The 16,065-nt window shown below is 37.7% G+C and overlaps 1 protein-coding gene across 3 annotated transcripts in view; it reads right to left on the bottom strand.

The window, feature by feature from the left end:
- usp43a (ubiquitin specific peptidase 43a) overlaps window positions 1-11,570 on the bottom strand; it is a 105,215-nt gene extending 93,645 nt beyond the window's left edge. For all 3 annotated transcript variants that reach the window (XM_079627752.1, XM_079627754.1, XM_079627753.1), the window contains exons 1-2: window positions 10,503-11,570; window positions 1,663-1,812 (exon numbers count right to left, since the gene is read on the bottom strand). In XM_079627752.1, coding sequence (XP_079483878.1) covers window positions 1,663-1,812; window positions 10,503-11,093 — 741 coding nt within the window. In that variant the 5' untranslated portion in view covers window positions 11,094-11,570. The remainder of the gene's footprint in view (window positions 1-1,662; window positions 1,813-10,502) is intronic.
- Window positions 11,571-16,065: the final 4,495 nt, after the last annotated feature.

The raw sequence follows: 16,065 nt of genomic DNA, 5'->3' as shown, positions 1-16,065 counted from the left end.
GTCGTCTAAATATATAGCGCAACAGTTAAACACGAGTGCGTTCACACTGAAAAACAATGGAAAAGAGTGGGATGGAAAAACACGTTCTCCTAATGCCAAAGAATGCTTTAATCAAGACATCTATTAAATTTTTTCACCGACGTCTGAGTGAACAAGAACATGTATTAAATGAGTGTCAAATGAGTTCTGAGATGCTGGTCCTCAACCAGTGTTACTCCATGCGGGATCGGCTTTTGCCTTTTGGTAGGCTATATACATTTCTTTTAGTTATAAAACCATATTCGACAACATATCAAAACGAAATAATCTTTAGAGTAATTTTATAAAGGTAGAAGGTGTTTTAAAAAACATATTGAAAGTTATTTAAAGTCATGTCATCTTAAATGCCAATGTAGTGAAACAGCTGTCGTCAGGGGGTGCTGCAGCACCCTCAGCACCCCTACTTCCCGCGGCCATGTCTCCTAAGCAAGGATGGGTCATGGCAACATACTAGTCCAGGGTTTTTTATCTTTGGCCCTCGAGTTCCAGGTTCCTGCAGACTTTTGCTCCAATCCTAATCAAACTCATCTGAACAAGCTGATCAAGGGCTGCGTCCCAAAATTTAGGCAGCTGACTTGTTGCCTTACTGCACTATCAGGCAATGACTTTGCAAGCAGCATTTGTGCACGAAGGTTCGGACAGACTTCTGAGGAAGCATAAAGATTTAATGATCTAGAGCAAGATAGAGAGACCTTTGGTGAAAAAAAACTAAGCAAATATAACTACAACAATAGTAATTTCTCACTAGAAATTACATGAAGGCCTGGTTTCCACAGACAAATGAGTTTTTTTTATATTTTATATTTTATATTGCATAGAGAGGAAGGAGAGTTCCACCTCCTTATCAAGGAGCTGCGATTTTATGCAGAGCGATTCAAAGTTCACTCATGCTTTGCTAGCGATACTGGAGCCACATATTTTAAAAAAGACCACCAATTTCCGTGATCCAATTGATCCTAAACTGTTCTGGATGTTGGTGTTCGCTTGTACGGTGGCACTGAATTGTCAAAATGCTTGCTACGGATGCGAATGGATCCAAATTGTTTTGACGGATGAAAGTTTCGGGGGCAGTGTGTAAACGTGATTGACACAACGTTAAGTCGTATTTATTTTTTAACGTGCGAAAATTTCAGACTCAATGTGCAAAGACCTTTACTGTTATGGAATGGAACGCACAGGACTGTGGGATATCAAAGGAAGCGAAGGATACATCTATGCTGCCTTCAAAAACCGATCAGATGAAGGTATCTCAGGAGACAGGAAGTGAAGCTAACATTGGATAATTCGGAAATGCCTTGCCCTTGATGCTTTCCTACCTTGAAAAGCATTTTTATGATTTCGGACAGCTTCTGGATTACTAGAAAGTTACAGGCAGGAGTGTTTGATTAGGGTTGGAGCTATACTCTGCAGGAGTGGACCTCAAGAGCCAGAGTTGAGAACTCCTGGACTAGTCGTTTAGTGCATTCTACTAGCTTATGGATTTTTTTTTCTTGTTTCTTTAAATTTTCGATATTAACCCTTTAGCAGTAAAATTACAATGCTGGTTGCTGGATAGTCTCACCAAATAGTTGATTTAAAAAATATTTTAAAGAGCGTTTAGAAGGACTGATGGTGGTGTGTTACCTTGCTGGACGATTTGGCTCTGCCGTTGTGGTTGTTGTTGGTGGAGAGGTTGGCATCCTCATGCACACTGTCCAGGAGCCAGAGCAGAAACTCCAAAGCGTCGTGTTGAGCGTTTCCTTTGAACTGAGAGCCATACTTGGACACAGCACTCTAGGGAAGGAGCGGGAGATTGTGTCAGATAAATGTTGATCTGGATAAAGTTTTAAAACAAATGACATGATATCTACCTATCTTTTCCCCTTCACATCAACACAATATCAAACTCACAAGTTGACAGCTGTGGTAATAAACGGCCTTGGAACACTACTCAACCAACCAAATTCGTGGACCAGAGCTAAAGAAAGAACCATGACTATAACGATAACTAACTATAACTATGAATTTTTAATAATTGCTCTAATTCTTTGAGAAGTAGTCGTCCACACTAGCCTGGGAAAACCCAGACCACTCTCAGTTGTAACTGAGTAAGGGTCTGGCAAAGCTCCATAGACAATTCATTTCCACAGGGGCGTCACCAACGGACGTCGGATAGATCTAAAACCAATCAGCGCGATGAATGACATGACGTATGCAGAGCGACTGAGAAACATCTCGAGACTCTCAGCAATTCTCTGTTTGTGTTAACGAAAATGACAATTTAAAATCGCTTGAAACAGACGCAATAGCTGATTCGAACGAGTGATGTTGTGATGTTCCACGGCGGAATCCATCTTTGTAATGTACAAAATCTGCGTCACCGTCTCTGCTCTGTCGTCATCGTGTAAAGCCCGCCCCAACGTTTCTGATTGGTGCCCGCGATTTCGACGGATTGGAAATGGGTTTCAATGGGCTCTTTGCCAGACCCACTTGCAGAGCAAATCTAAATTTGCCGGAAGTGGTCTGGGTTTTCCCAGGCTACGTCCACACCACAACTAATGATTAATGACAACTATGATCAATATCTTTGAACTCACTTTCAGATGTTTTTTTTACAACTTGTGAATTATTAAAACAGTGACAGCCAATCATAATCCACCCAACTTTAAGGAGCACAAACATTTAAAGTGGCAGACAACATGACTGCAGCGTACACTAATAGTATTTTTATCCTGCCTTGGTATTGACGCTAATATAGTTATTGTTATAGATATCTTATAGTCATAGTTCTTGGTTTGAACAGCCCTTAACTGTTGTATATTCTGAAAATATACAAGGTGAGGTGTTATTTATTTGGCAGTTTTATTTACAGGTGCTGTAAGGAAAAAAAGTGACATTTTGAGCTGCAAACTTGTCTAAGATAAACAACTTTTCACCTGATAAGTCCAAAAATTGACTTTAATGAAGAGAGATTTTCCACTTCTCTCAATGCATACACATGGAAGCTTTGAAAAGCTTACACCTGATTTGTTGTGAACTAGCCTATTTGTGGCCTATTTATGTATTTGAGGCCTAAAAACTAACATGCACAAAATGCCCAAAGATGGATATCAGGAATATGTCAATCTCCCACATCATCCGAGTCATCTGAGTGTGAGGGCTGTGCAACAGACAGTATGTAAAAGAAATCTGATCACATAATCAGATCATAATAATCTCCTTATCTACATATATTTGGATTGATCGGGGATAGAGGCAGATTTTGGGAATCACAAAGCTTCAGTAAGACCATAAATACCGGTACATGGGTTTCTGTACTTCTATATTGGAACCTCATTTTGCTCATTTCTTCTCTTAAGAAAAACAAAATCCTCAAATATTGCATTCTCCACTCCACTCTCCACTTCTAATTTTATATGGTTTCGGTATTGCATTAACCAGCACAACATGTTTATTTACAAGATGAAAAACATTTATCACTGTTATGGTGTTTGCTCAACTGTATCAAAGAAATAGCGCACCCAAAATGAAAATTCAGTCTTCATTTATTCATCCTCATGTCAGCTCATTGGTAGCTCAAGCTGAATGGTTGCTCTTTTCCATGCAATTACAATGAATGAAAATTGAAAACTGATGCGAAAGCACCATAAAGGTATAATAAAAATGGTTGAAGCGTGCACTATATTCCGAGTCTTTTAAAGCCATATAAACCTTTGTGTAGGAAACTGATTGAAATTTAAGTCAAACCCAACCACTCCTTGACAAGTTCAAGAGAGAAGTAATGCCGTCCTATTAGTGAACGAGTCATTTTTATAAATCCTTTCAGTAAAGTTATAACTTGTCTGAATGGTTAATTTACAAATTGGACTGTTTTTGGTTCTCAAATCCAACACAGTGACTTAAAGGGATAGGTCACCCAGAAATGTCATTATTTACTCTCCCTCATGTCGTTCCAAACCTGTATGCATTTCTTTCTTCTACGGAACACAAAAGATGATATTTAGAAAAATGTTGGTAGCTAAACAGTTTTAATTACCATTGACTTCCATTGTGTATAGCAGAACCAAAAAAGATTTCAAAATATCTTCTTTTATGTTCCTAAAGAAAGTCATACACGTTTGCAATGACATATGACATGAGGGTGAGTGAATAATGATAAAATTAAATTTTTTGGAGTGTTCTGTTCTTTTAAGGGCATTCACACTGACCGTGCCATACTCAATGTTATTTGTCACAACAGCTCACTTGAAGCAGATACCCTTTATCAATTCAAATCATGTCTTCATGAGTAAACTGGGTCCAAAGTTCCAAGATGTTCTTGTACTGCAGCTTTATGACATTTAGGTCATCAGGATTGCAAGCTGTAAACTGATACTTCTAACGAACAGAAATGCGAAGAACGACAGGAACTTCATGATGTATTTCATTTTACATGTATATAGGCCTACAGCCACAGCAGGTTAACAGGTGTTCTAGTATGAGATATTTAGGAAATTAAATCAACAGAGTGCAATCGAACCTATATCTGAACCGATTTAAACTGACTAGGTTTGACTTTCTTCCTCCCGGGTAGTCACAAACAAGCCATTGATCAACTATCAACCCTTTCATATAGCAAACTGTTTGAACTTCATATAAGTTACTAAACATAATAGCACAGAGACTTCTAACCTCTGTATTTTGTAAAACATTTCATTTTTGTTCTTTCAACCTCTTCTTACAATATAAAGCTCCAATGGGCAAACAATACCATTTGTGTGTGAATTAGTTAGACATAAATTACCAAGCTCCCTTCACTTCCGAGAACAAACCTTTCTTTTCTCTTACACAAGAATGACAAACAAGTCTAGCAGGTTAACACGACCTGTCTTGGTTCCATTGCCAATTCAAAGCAACATGATGAATGATGGCATTACATAACCTCAGCTTCAGCGCTGCTAGCAGTTTCCCTCCTATTTTCCAGACAGACGCGCTGGAATGTGCCTTTACCACATTCATCTTTACATTTTAGAATCAACTAGTTTTCCATTTTAGATCTGGGGTGTCAAATGTGTGGCTAGTTGGCCGAATATGGTTTGTTGAGGAATCTAATCTGACCTGTGGGATATATAAAAAAAAATAAAAAAAAATAATACAAATAAATAAACGTGTGTCCATATCATAGCTCAGTATGAAATATTTAACATTAAATTAACTACGGCAGGATAGACTGACTCTTATTTTCAATTTGTCATCTTAAAGTGTTGGAAACATTATTTTAATTACACACATCATGCAAACCCTGGAGGCACCAATTTAATTTTTCCACTTAAAAAATTTGTCACTCACAGCAATAAGGCGGACAGGTTATATTAAAAAAAAATATTAAATTTTAACTGTTTATTAAAAAGCGGTACAATTTTGAGTGTGATTAGTACTACATAATTATCAACTTAGTATATAGGCACAGTATGTAATCTAAAAGCCGCTGGTGAAAGAAATTAGTAAACAAGCTTACTTTTTTTTACCCTATTGATAAATAAACCAGTATAAAGAAGATACTGTACCATGGCATTCGAATTTACTTTTTTTTTTTCATTTGCATGATTGATTGATGGAGGGCCACTGTCCTGCAGTGTTAAACTCCAAGCTCAATTGAACGCACCTGAACAGCTAATAACGGTCCTATGCCAGAAATGGTCTTGTAATTGGGAGATACGAGCAAACCACAAGGCAAGCCTGCAACCTTTAGCCAAAAAAGCTAACGCTCCAGCTTTGTCGGTACGCAGGGAAAGAGACAAGAGGCCGTTTTTTTTTTTAAGGATATCAATGGAGAAGAGGCTCCACTACACCGAATGAATTGCTTTTGTGAGGAAATAGCTTATCATTTAATGAATAGACAGCCTGTTTGCTAATCTTCAACATGTTTTAAACTAAACAATACTTTTGTTGGGAACTAAATGTAGTTCAGCCTTGATCAAAATGTTGTTTTATAAGAGTAGGGAATGTCGAGACAGATAAGACTCATACATACCAGCAGCAAATGTGTGTTTTTTAATAATAGCCATTGTGTAATATTGAGTGATTATCTATATTGTCTAAAGAAAATAAACAATATCAATGTTTTCTTTCTTTGCCAAGTATAGTAAGACTTGAATGACTATGACCATGCAATATAGTGTTGATATGATGCATTTTTATGAATTAATAAAATTAATAATTTAAATCACAATTTTTTTTATTATATTGTTGTTTAATGAAATAAATGTATTTTATTAAAAATTAATACAATAATAATAACGTGTACTCACCATGGCTTCCAGATTTCAACAAATTAATCAGACTTGAATCGTAATGATTTATGACTGCTGTGTATGCCTAATAACAACACTTTTTAATGAATAAAGGTAAACGAAATATAAAGATTTCAAGAAATAAATGTACTCTATAGATTCCAGATGTCAACAATTAAACTACAATTACATTTTTAATGACTAGTATCTCTGCTATGTATACAGATTCAAATCTAAACCTTAAATGTGTGGTTTTATGTGCACTGCAATCTGCATCTTACAAAGCAATTCACACTCTTTTTCCACTCAGTAAAGCACATTCCACAAACACTGCAGTCCTACTGTACGTTTACTAGCGATATAACACAAAATATAGAACATTACTCACAAGACGAACGCGCTACTCCACAAGAAACTGTGTGTAGCTGTAACGGTCAGTCATAAAACTCTGAAAGCTGGCCACTGACGTCAATGCCATTAAGTGTGATAAGATGAGGTAGGCCTACCTCACGAGATCCAGGTTACCCGTTATGCTTTTTCCAATGGTAAAAGCCACAGACCCTCTCATCTCCTTATAAGACAATCTCTGGGACTGAATCCGAAATCGCCCTCTAAACCCTCAACCACTATTTCCTACGTTAGTCCACTAAGACAGTTCACTTGAAGAAGTGAATGAAAACAAGTGAGCGAATTCGGACAGCCGCCGAGTGTACATCGGCTGTACACTCGTTATTGCGGTGCAATGTGGGATTGAATGAGTGCACTCGATGTCTATATGGTTTCGAACAAACTACTGTCCCCTCAAATACTGCTCTATTTTAGGGTATAGGGGGGGCGATTTCGGATTCAGTCTGGTTCAGCTCCAACCCCAACTAAACACATCTGAACAGCTAATCAAGGTCTTACTATGCCAGAAATGGTCTTATTATTGGGAGATACGAGTGTCCGTGCCTCTAACATTGGAGAAAGCGTAATGCTAACTTGGATCACGTGTGCTTTGATAACCAATCACATTGATGTCATTGAATTTTGTTCAGAGTTGTGCGACTGTTTGTGGATATCATAGAAATGAATGAGAAGTGCTGTAAACTGAATCACACCTGTCACGCAATTGTCTGTGATTTCTCTTATAAAACAGCATTTGCTTTACAGTAAGAACAATCCAACACGTATATTTAAGAGCAAACATGTTGAAGATTAGCCAATGTCAATTCATTAAATAAGCCGTGTTCGCACAAAATCACTTTATTCAGCACAGTGAAGCGCCTCTTCCATTGATATCTATTAAAAAAGGCCTCTGGTGTCCTTCCCTGCATCCCACAGCGTTAGCAGGCATTACACTTTTTTTTTTTTTTTTTGCTAACCTTGCAGGCTTGCCTAGGCATACTAGAAACTTCCAGGCAGGTGTGTTGAGGCAAGTTAGAGCTAAACTCTGCAGGACAGTGGCCCTCCAGGAAAGAGTTTGGACGACAAAACACTGGCAGGAATATAGGACTCAGTTGGAAGGAAGAAAAACAAAGAGAGATGCATAAAAGTCGTAATGTCCAGTCTGTCTTGTTTCTCTATATGGAGGAGTCATTCATTTCTGCTGATGTTCAGGCTCTGTATTATTCACTTCCTCTGACCTTCCTTCTCACACTCATCATTTATCTCCTCACCTCAGAGACTAAATATCCACTGTGGCCTCTTTCATGTCTTTACTATTCAGTAACAAACCAAACCGTGTAAACGAGATGAGCACAAAACTAAATGGTTAAGTATTACTAATTGAACTATTAATAAATTATCATATTTAATTTTGTTCCTATGGAAGTGTAATTTATTATGACAGAGAAACTAAATACATTCTATTTGTTATAACATACAGGACAGGGTGTTGTTGAGAAGTAAAGGGGTATGCATGGAAATGGGACAGATCAGAAACATGCATCTTAGGATGATATCTGAGCAGAACACAAGCTGTGCTTGAGGTGGTGAGTGTATCAGTATTGCACATTGCTGGGTAACCGAGACGACACACACACACACACACACACTTTTCGATTTAGTTTTACAAATACACTGAAGGTATTCTTACGTCCACTATAATAATACATTTATGAATAATACATTTAAACTATAAATCATAAATTAATTTTAAACTCGTGGCCATAATGAGACAAATTTGAGAGGATTTTGCTTAATGACTCTATGAATTTGTGTGCACTAAAATATATGTGGTGGGTGGGATGGGGGGGGGGGGGGGGGTCTCGGACAGGGTTTAAATTAATCCAGGAGACTGGGAGACTATTTTTAATGTTTTTGAAAGAAGTGAGCATTTATTTTATCAAAAATACAGGGGAAAAAAAACATTAAACAGTAATATGTGACTTTTATTGTGATATTACTACAATTTAAAATATTGATTTTCTATTTGAATACATTTAAAATATAATTTGTTCAAAATATATTCAAATTCAAATATAACATAGCTGAATTTTCATCAGCCATTACCCCAGTCTTCAGTGTCACATGATGCAGTGTCACTTTTGACCAGTAAAAAATAGATGTGCAGCAAAAGATTGTTGAGCTTCACTAAAATTAGAAAGTCAAGAAAATAGCACAAAATAGAAAGAAAACTTTTTATCTTGGCAAAAGGAGGTTGCAAAAAGTATTGAATAAAAGGGTGCCATTAATTGTGTGGCCAATGTGTATTAGAGAAAAAAACATTTCAAAATGAGATTTCCCCCATTTTCAGTTGTTTTGCTTCAATGAAAGGTTATAGGTATTTGCAATTTTTGTGTTCATATTTGCCAAGGGTGCCAATAATTCTGACCACAACTGTATATATCCAAGTAATTCATGTGTCTTCTTTGAAACACAACGTTAACCTGAAGTTAAACCTGGCTCCTGGTAGGTTTTAAGCCTCAATTTAGTCCTGGAGTAGCTCTAGTCTTTCTCTAGTTTAATAATCATCTTATTAAACTATGGACTGGATAGTCTAGGACTAGGCATTTAAAACCATGACAGAGAAGGCAGGGTTAAGTTAATAGTTTAAAAGACCATTTTAGTCTATAGGCTTCAGAAATACCTTTACAGTGAAATCCCAGGACAGGCTGGCTTTTAAAAGGGTGCTTTTTTGATACACTTGATACTAGCTAATGAGGTCTATAGACAGAGCAGAAACTGTCCACAGTATATGGGGTAAACAGGGCAGATCTGAATGAATGGGATTGGGAACACTAGGGGCAAAGTCTGTTAAGAATGTGGACTAATGTGCAACTCTCTCTCCCTCTTTCTCTTTCTCTCTCTCTCTCTCTGGGAAAGCATTAAGTTACAAGATTATAGATACTGTGCCTTCAAGGCATTTGTACATAACTAAATATCTGTGAGCAATCTTACTGTTAGTGGTTGACAGGATTTTTAACCTGATTATCTGAATGTTTTTAAATGCATAATGTTTAAAAGACTGTTATTGCCAGTTAGTAGGGTGTTATTGCCATTTTCCCTGCAAAAAAAAGGAAAACAAAGTAAAAACAATGACTTTTCTGATCTAACAAAACCCCTTTTGACAAATAAAAACATCCTTCATTCTTGCAAAAACAAGTTGGTCGAATTGTTGACAGGTGATTCACCTGTCTCCTCCTACTCTAAGCGCCTCCCTCCACAGACACTTACTGCATAGAGCAGACTTTTGAATTAGTGATGAGGAAGTACTTATTTATTTCCGTGAATCGGTTCTTAACAGTTCAATAGAATCCATTTAGAACGATTCAGTGGTTTAATCCCATCCTGACCTAGCGTGGCATAACAATATAGCTATGCTCCAAAATGTTTTGAACAAACGTGTTGTTTATAAAGGTGTTCAGTGTGTCACAGTTTGTAGCAACCATGATTGAGCTCATGAAAGTCATTTAGAATTTGCTAAAAAAAAAATGTGTTTTGTTTATTCTGAATGCGTTTACCACTGACTTGTTCTCTGTTCAAATCGGAGTCTGTTATCCCCCATGAATCCAAATCGGACATGTCCGAAAGAATCGATTAGGCTATAGGTTCAAAATGTCTGCTATTTGGTTGACTCGGGGATGCAGTTCAATTTGTACAGACAAACTCACCTGTTGATCAAAATAGAACGATTCCACTCTACACTTAAAGTAAGGATCTCTCAAAGAAGTTGTATACACTATGTTGATTAATAGGGGCTTGCCATTGTGAAAGTTGGTAGAAACTCACCTTAAACTCCACCGACAGCTGAGGCGTGTAATCGAGCGTCCAGAGCGCCCTCACTAGCGACGCCAGCTTCTCCGTCACCTCCCCCCTGACCTCCTCGCTCTTCATCACCCCGTTGATCCTCCGCTCGTTTAATTCACATTTATACTGCTCCAGACCCAGATACTCTGCCAGAAGTTCCGTGTTACTCAGGCACTGCACCACGGCGTTCATAAAACAGGTGTTTCCGTGATTCTTCAGACCCTGAACTCCCGGAGTTTTCTCGCCGTAGCACCAGGACAGTCTTTCTTTCACAGATCCATGTGATGATGCGGGCGCAACTGTCTTCCTCGTCGAGTTCTCTCTGTAATTGCCAGAGTTGTGGGCGCTCAGAGTGTCCCCAAACCCCCCGTCATCATCCTCCCCCGCGTCCGGCTGGTCCGCGTCCCCCAAGTGTGCTAAAGTGCCCAAAGTTTTGACAATCCTGCTCATAAAATTTCCAAGCGATTTCAACGATTTCCTTCTGAACAGCTTCTGGGACTTGTGCGTCTTGTCCTTGCGCTTGGTTGATTTGGCTTTGATTGTTTGTTTCCTGGTTTCCCTCGGCGTATCCATGTTTAGTCTGTTGTTTCACCCAAACCGATCAGAAGTCAGCAAGAGAAACAAGTGCACTACGATGTGAAGACACGGCGTCATGTGCGTCTCGAAATTCTTCATCACTAAACCATCACGACGATGAAAAACAGACTCCAAAAGCACCGGTGTCGGCGCCGAGGCTCATGATGACTAACGCGGTCCCGACATTCCCTATCGCTGATCTCAGCTGCGCTAGTTTCGCTTTATCCATGACGCTTACACACCTGACATGACACTCTTAACTCCATTCAGTCGCAACTCTTCTTTACACCACACGTACATGCGTGCTTGTGTGTGGATGTCCACTACTGGCTGTTTTCTCCGCTCAGTGGCTTCTGGCTTGGAGTAGCCTATGCGTCTGAATGGTGGATACACTGCTTTCTACCCTCCCACTATGAATCTTATTAGCCTGGTTTACTTTGAACATGTATTGGGAAAAGTGAACGTGACCAATGTAGCCTGAAGACGGAAGTCCATCTACACCTGTATTTACCTGCTTCATCGCTGCTCAATATCCTCTCCAAACTCAAACATTGCTGTATTCCGTAATTAAAGCCCCCCCTGTAGATACTTTTATCCCTTAAATATAATCTTTGATCACCAAAATTACAAATTTAAATGTTTTGTAAAAAAAAAAAAAAAAAAAAAAAAGTATTCATGCCTTAAATAGCTTGAATGTAATTCTACACCCTTGTTTCATTTAGTATAACATTTAATTTAATATTCAACAATAATATTGATCTGCCTGCATTGACATCATTATATGAGAACTGAATTGAGGTGGACGATGACATCACGTTTTTCTACAGAGCGGCTATATAAATGAACTATAAAAAACTAAATAACTTTTTTACAACAAAAATTAAACCTCAGTGAACTTACTTAAAGCTACACTGTGTAATTGTTTTAAGTTGATTATTAGCAAAAATCACAAACAAACACTTTTGTTCTTTCAAAATGATATGTGCTCATGTATAATTACTCCTACCAACTAATCAAGTATTCTCGTAAGCGTAGAATCTGCTATTTATAATTCATACGTTGAGCTGCTCGAATGGCGGAAGCCATGTTGCACCTCCATCTTGAAAATACATTAGCCAAAGAGGGACATACCTGGAAATTCAAGCTTCGCCTTTCGCGTTTTTAACACTCAGTGGCACCGTGACGAATGCGAGGGGAGATTACTCCAGATTTTAAATAATACGGCCACCGTAGGAGTTAAAACGCCCTCGGAATGGGAGGGGCTAGAAAGTAATATTCAGTTGGTAGTCATATACAATTTCACCGCTAGATGGGAGTAATTCCTACACAGTTTAGCTTTAAGCTGGACTGTGAGGCTATTTTCTTCTGGAAGTTTGCTGCATTATTTTCCTGTTATCTCTGGAAAGCTGCTTTGAAACAATCTGTATAGTAAAAAAAAAAGCCCTATATAAATAAATGTGACTTGACTATAGTGGTAATATGCTAATTACCCCGGCCTCCACTCACTCACACCAGCTCAGAGATCCACTCGGTCAACTTGAGAAAAACTGCACAATGGTATCACTCTTTACAACGTCGGACACATAACGTTAAAGATGAAGTCCAAGATTTTTTTTTATCATATTCACTGAAATCGACACTATGCTGGATACAATGAAACAAATCCATTCATCCCTTTTTGTTTATCCCCAAAAAGTCTAAACACTCTCAATAATCAAGCCGTTTGGATTTTCTGCCCATGACCACCACTGGCGGACTGTCCCGTATTAGCATATTTCCACCCTCAGCCATTTATCTACTGTCCACCAAGGCAGGTTGCCATGGCAGCACTTTACGTGTCTTATGTCCACACGGCCCATGGACGAGAGGGGTGGGGTGAGCAGTTGCTAATTATCATTTAAGAGACATGCACCGAAACAGGTCGCTATGAACAGAGATGTTTTGAGGAGCTGTTTTGTTTTACACAACCATTAAGGAATTTTAACCAAAGTATGTCACAAACTTTACATGAAGACCCTGAAGAATCATACCAACTTGTGGAAAATGGGCATCCGATGACCCCTTTAAAATATATATATATATATGGTCCACAGCTATTGGAATATTCTTGTATAGGCTACACGTAACCACATTAATTTGAATAAACGCTCTCTTTAAAATTATTCTGCTGAAGCTTTCAACGGTATTTTTACAAACCCAATAATTTTCATTACCTTGAATGATGAATGACAATACGAAGGTCACGTGATTTATACAATTAACATTTCCTTGTTCCAAAACCGTGTCATTATGAGCTTGACTTTTCACAACTGTCTGTATATTATATCATCCACAATGACCTTCATTTGGACATACTCATATATTCAGATGTCCTGAAACTTGGAATCATCTTGGTCTTGTATATAGATGACAATACATATTCTGAGGTTCATCTGTTCATTTATTCATTAAACATAAAAATAAATAGGCCTACTCTTGTGTGTGAGTAAACTAGTGACTTTCAATCAAGGGGCCAAGATGACTTAAATTATTTAAAATAAGACATTCCAGCATTAAAATATGTCAAATTAACTAAAATTCTAAATGTTTCTTATTTTAATTCACCTCCTTAACAGCTTGCTTTTTTGAAGAAGAAGAAGAAGAGGAAGAACCAGGGATCCTACTGTCTTGAAAAATACACATTTTTAAAGTGTTATTTCTAGATCATGTCATGTAAATTAATAAAAATAAAAATATTATAGTTATCAAGCTCTAAAATATTGTATCAGGTATAAAGTTTATTTATTTATTTTTAATTGCAATAAATTGCACAAAAAAACTGGAAAAGTTATGGGGCCTCCCAATATTGTTGAGAACAATGGGGGCCGTGGAGTAAAAAAAAGTTTGGGAACCACTGACATGAACGTTGATTATGATAAATATTCTGAGGTTCATAAGCAATTATACCACAGTTGTGATGTCTTTTCGTAAAGCATTACGAGCCCCCTACTGTTGCCCTGAGTGCTTTCTTTTAAAAGTGTGTCCATGATTTATTTTCATGTCTAGAATCATATTCATGTATTTTCATAACTATAACCCCATTACGCTTATAAGCAAGGAAGACGGAGAGCAGAAAAATAATAAATTCAGCACAGGATTTTACAGACTGTAAAACACCAACATTTATGATCCTAGTCTTATCAGACGGTGTACATGTTTCTCCTTTGATAGGCATCTTTATTATCAGACACCTTACCTGCAAGACAGGTAAATACTGTTATATGATTACTGAGAACAATAAGTGATTGGACCGCCCACTGACTTTGCTACTTTATTTCTTTATATCAACAACATCAAAGTCTCTTTGCTCTGGTGTGGGCTATAGAGCTCGGGTGTAGACGTTATGTGACGTGTAGACGTTATGGAACGGTGCATTGTGGGTAACGGCGACCATTTTAGAGGAAACGCAAAGACCGATTTGGAATAAGGTAATAGCGTAGACGGCCTGCACCGGCACCGAGAAAGAGTTATGGAGCGTGACAAAAAAAAGTTGGCTATACCGTACCATAGAACGCTACTTCCATTTTTTTTTTGAGGATATAGGCAGAAACGATCCCTATGAACATAGAGTATGGTGTAATACTTATGAAAGTTTACCAAGCAGTTTCCCTGATATTTTCTCCTACCTGGGGCCTCATTTATAACCGTTGCGTACGCACAACACAGGCCCAGAAAGAGGCGTACGCCACTTCCGATGCATTGTTGTGATTTATAAAAACAAACTTGACGGGGAAGTGTGCGCACCTGCATGCAAACTCTGACCCATGCATACGAACGTTTTGGAGACGGAGCAGTTTGGCGATACCGATGGTGAGCTGGAGTTAAATGTCTTTTTGGTCACTTTTAGACAGAAAATCGAAATAAAATTATACATATACAGAAAGATAATACAAATATAATTTCACTCACCAAGCCTATCACTTGAAGCAAATATCCACACCTTAAATGTCCGGCCGTTAGTGAAACTGACGCATATCTAACGGCAGATGAAGTAAAACTGTAAATCTTCATTATGAGTCCTAATCATAAATAGGCTACAGTGCATGTTCACAATAACAGTTTAAATAAAAGAATGATTTAAACTATGTTTTACTTCTGATTTAAACATTTAGATTAAATATGCTCATTAATGGAGTTAAACATTTACTGAAAAGTTAAAAAATATATATATATTCAATGAATAGCCTATAAATATTTGTTGTGGATGCGATGCTTTTGAACTCTTTTCCTTTGGCATGCTGTGTTTTAATGTTTTAACTACAGAGATAATGCTTATCATGATAATAGCAGATTGTGCAAATATAATGCACAACAAGGTCTATCTGTTTCCATTACAAATATAAATCAATTAAAAATACTATTTGGCCAGAGGAAAAGATTGAGAAAAACTTTCTCTGAAATGCATGTTACACTATTTGATTTATTTATTCAAAAACAAGGCAAGGAAAGGCTACTACCGGTAAATGATTTGTATTAATGTAATTTAATTATTAATGTAATGATTTATGAGCCGTTTGCCCTGTCGATCGTGAGACCGATTACAGCAGTTCACAATACAGCAATACTGAACCATTTTCCTTAAAATAACTTAAATTAAACCTAATATTATCAAATGACCAACGTTACAATTTCAATTACCTACTGCCTACAATCTACATCTACTTCCGTACCGTGATTCCCACAATGCACTGCGACGTGACGAAACGATCCCGAACTCTAGAACAATGAACTGTGACAATGTAAAGCATGGCATAATATTCACTTGTAGATACTGAAGATTCTGAAATGAATCTTGAGTTACTAATTAGATCTCAACTAAGTTGCTTTTGAAACCTCATACGAAACCATTTTATTGCCAAAGCATGTACCGTTGAGGTAGCAGAGCACTCCTCATCTCCCTCCCTATCTGACTGAATATGGTTGAATATCC

This window comes from Phoxinus phoxinus (genome assembly GCF_949152265.1).
Source record: "Phoxinus phoxinus genome assembly, chromosome: 11".
In the NCBI taxonomy this organism is placed as follows: Eukaryota; Metazoa; Chordata; class Actinopteri; order Cypriniformes; family Leuciscidae; genus Phoxinus; species Phoxinus phoxinus.
This window is presented reverse-complemented; position numbering and strand designations above follow the sequence as displayed.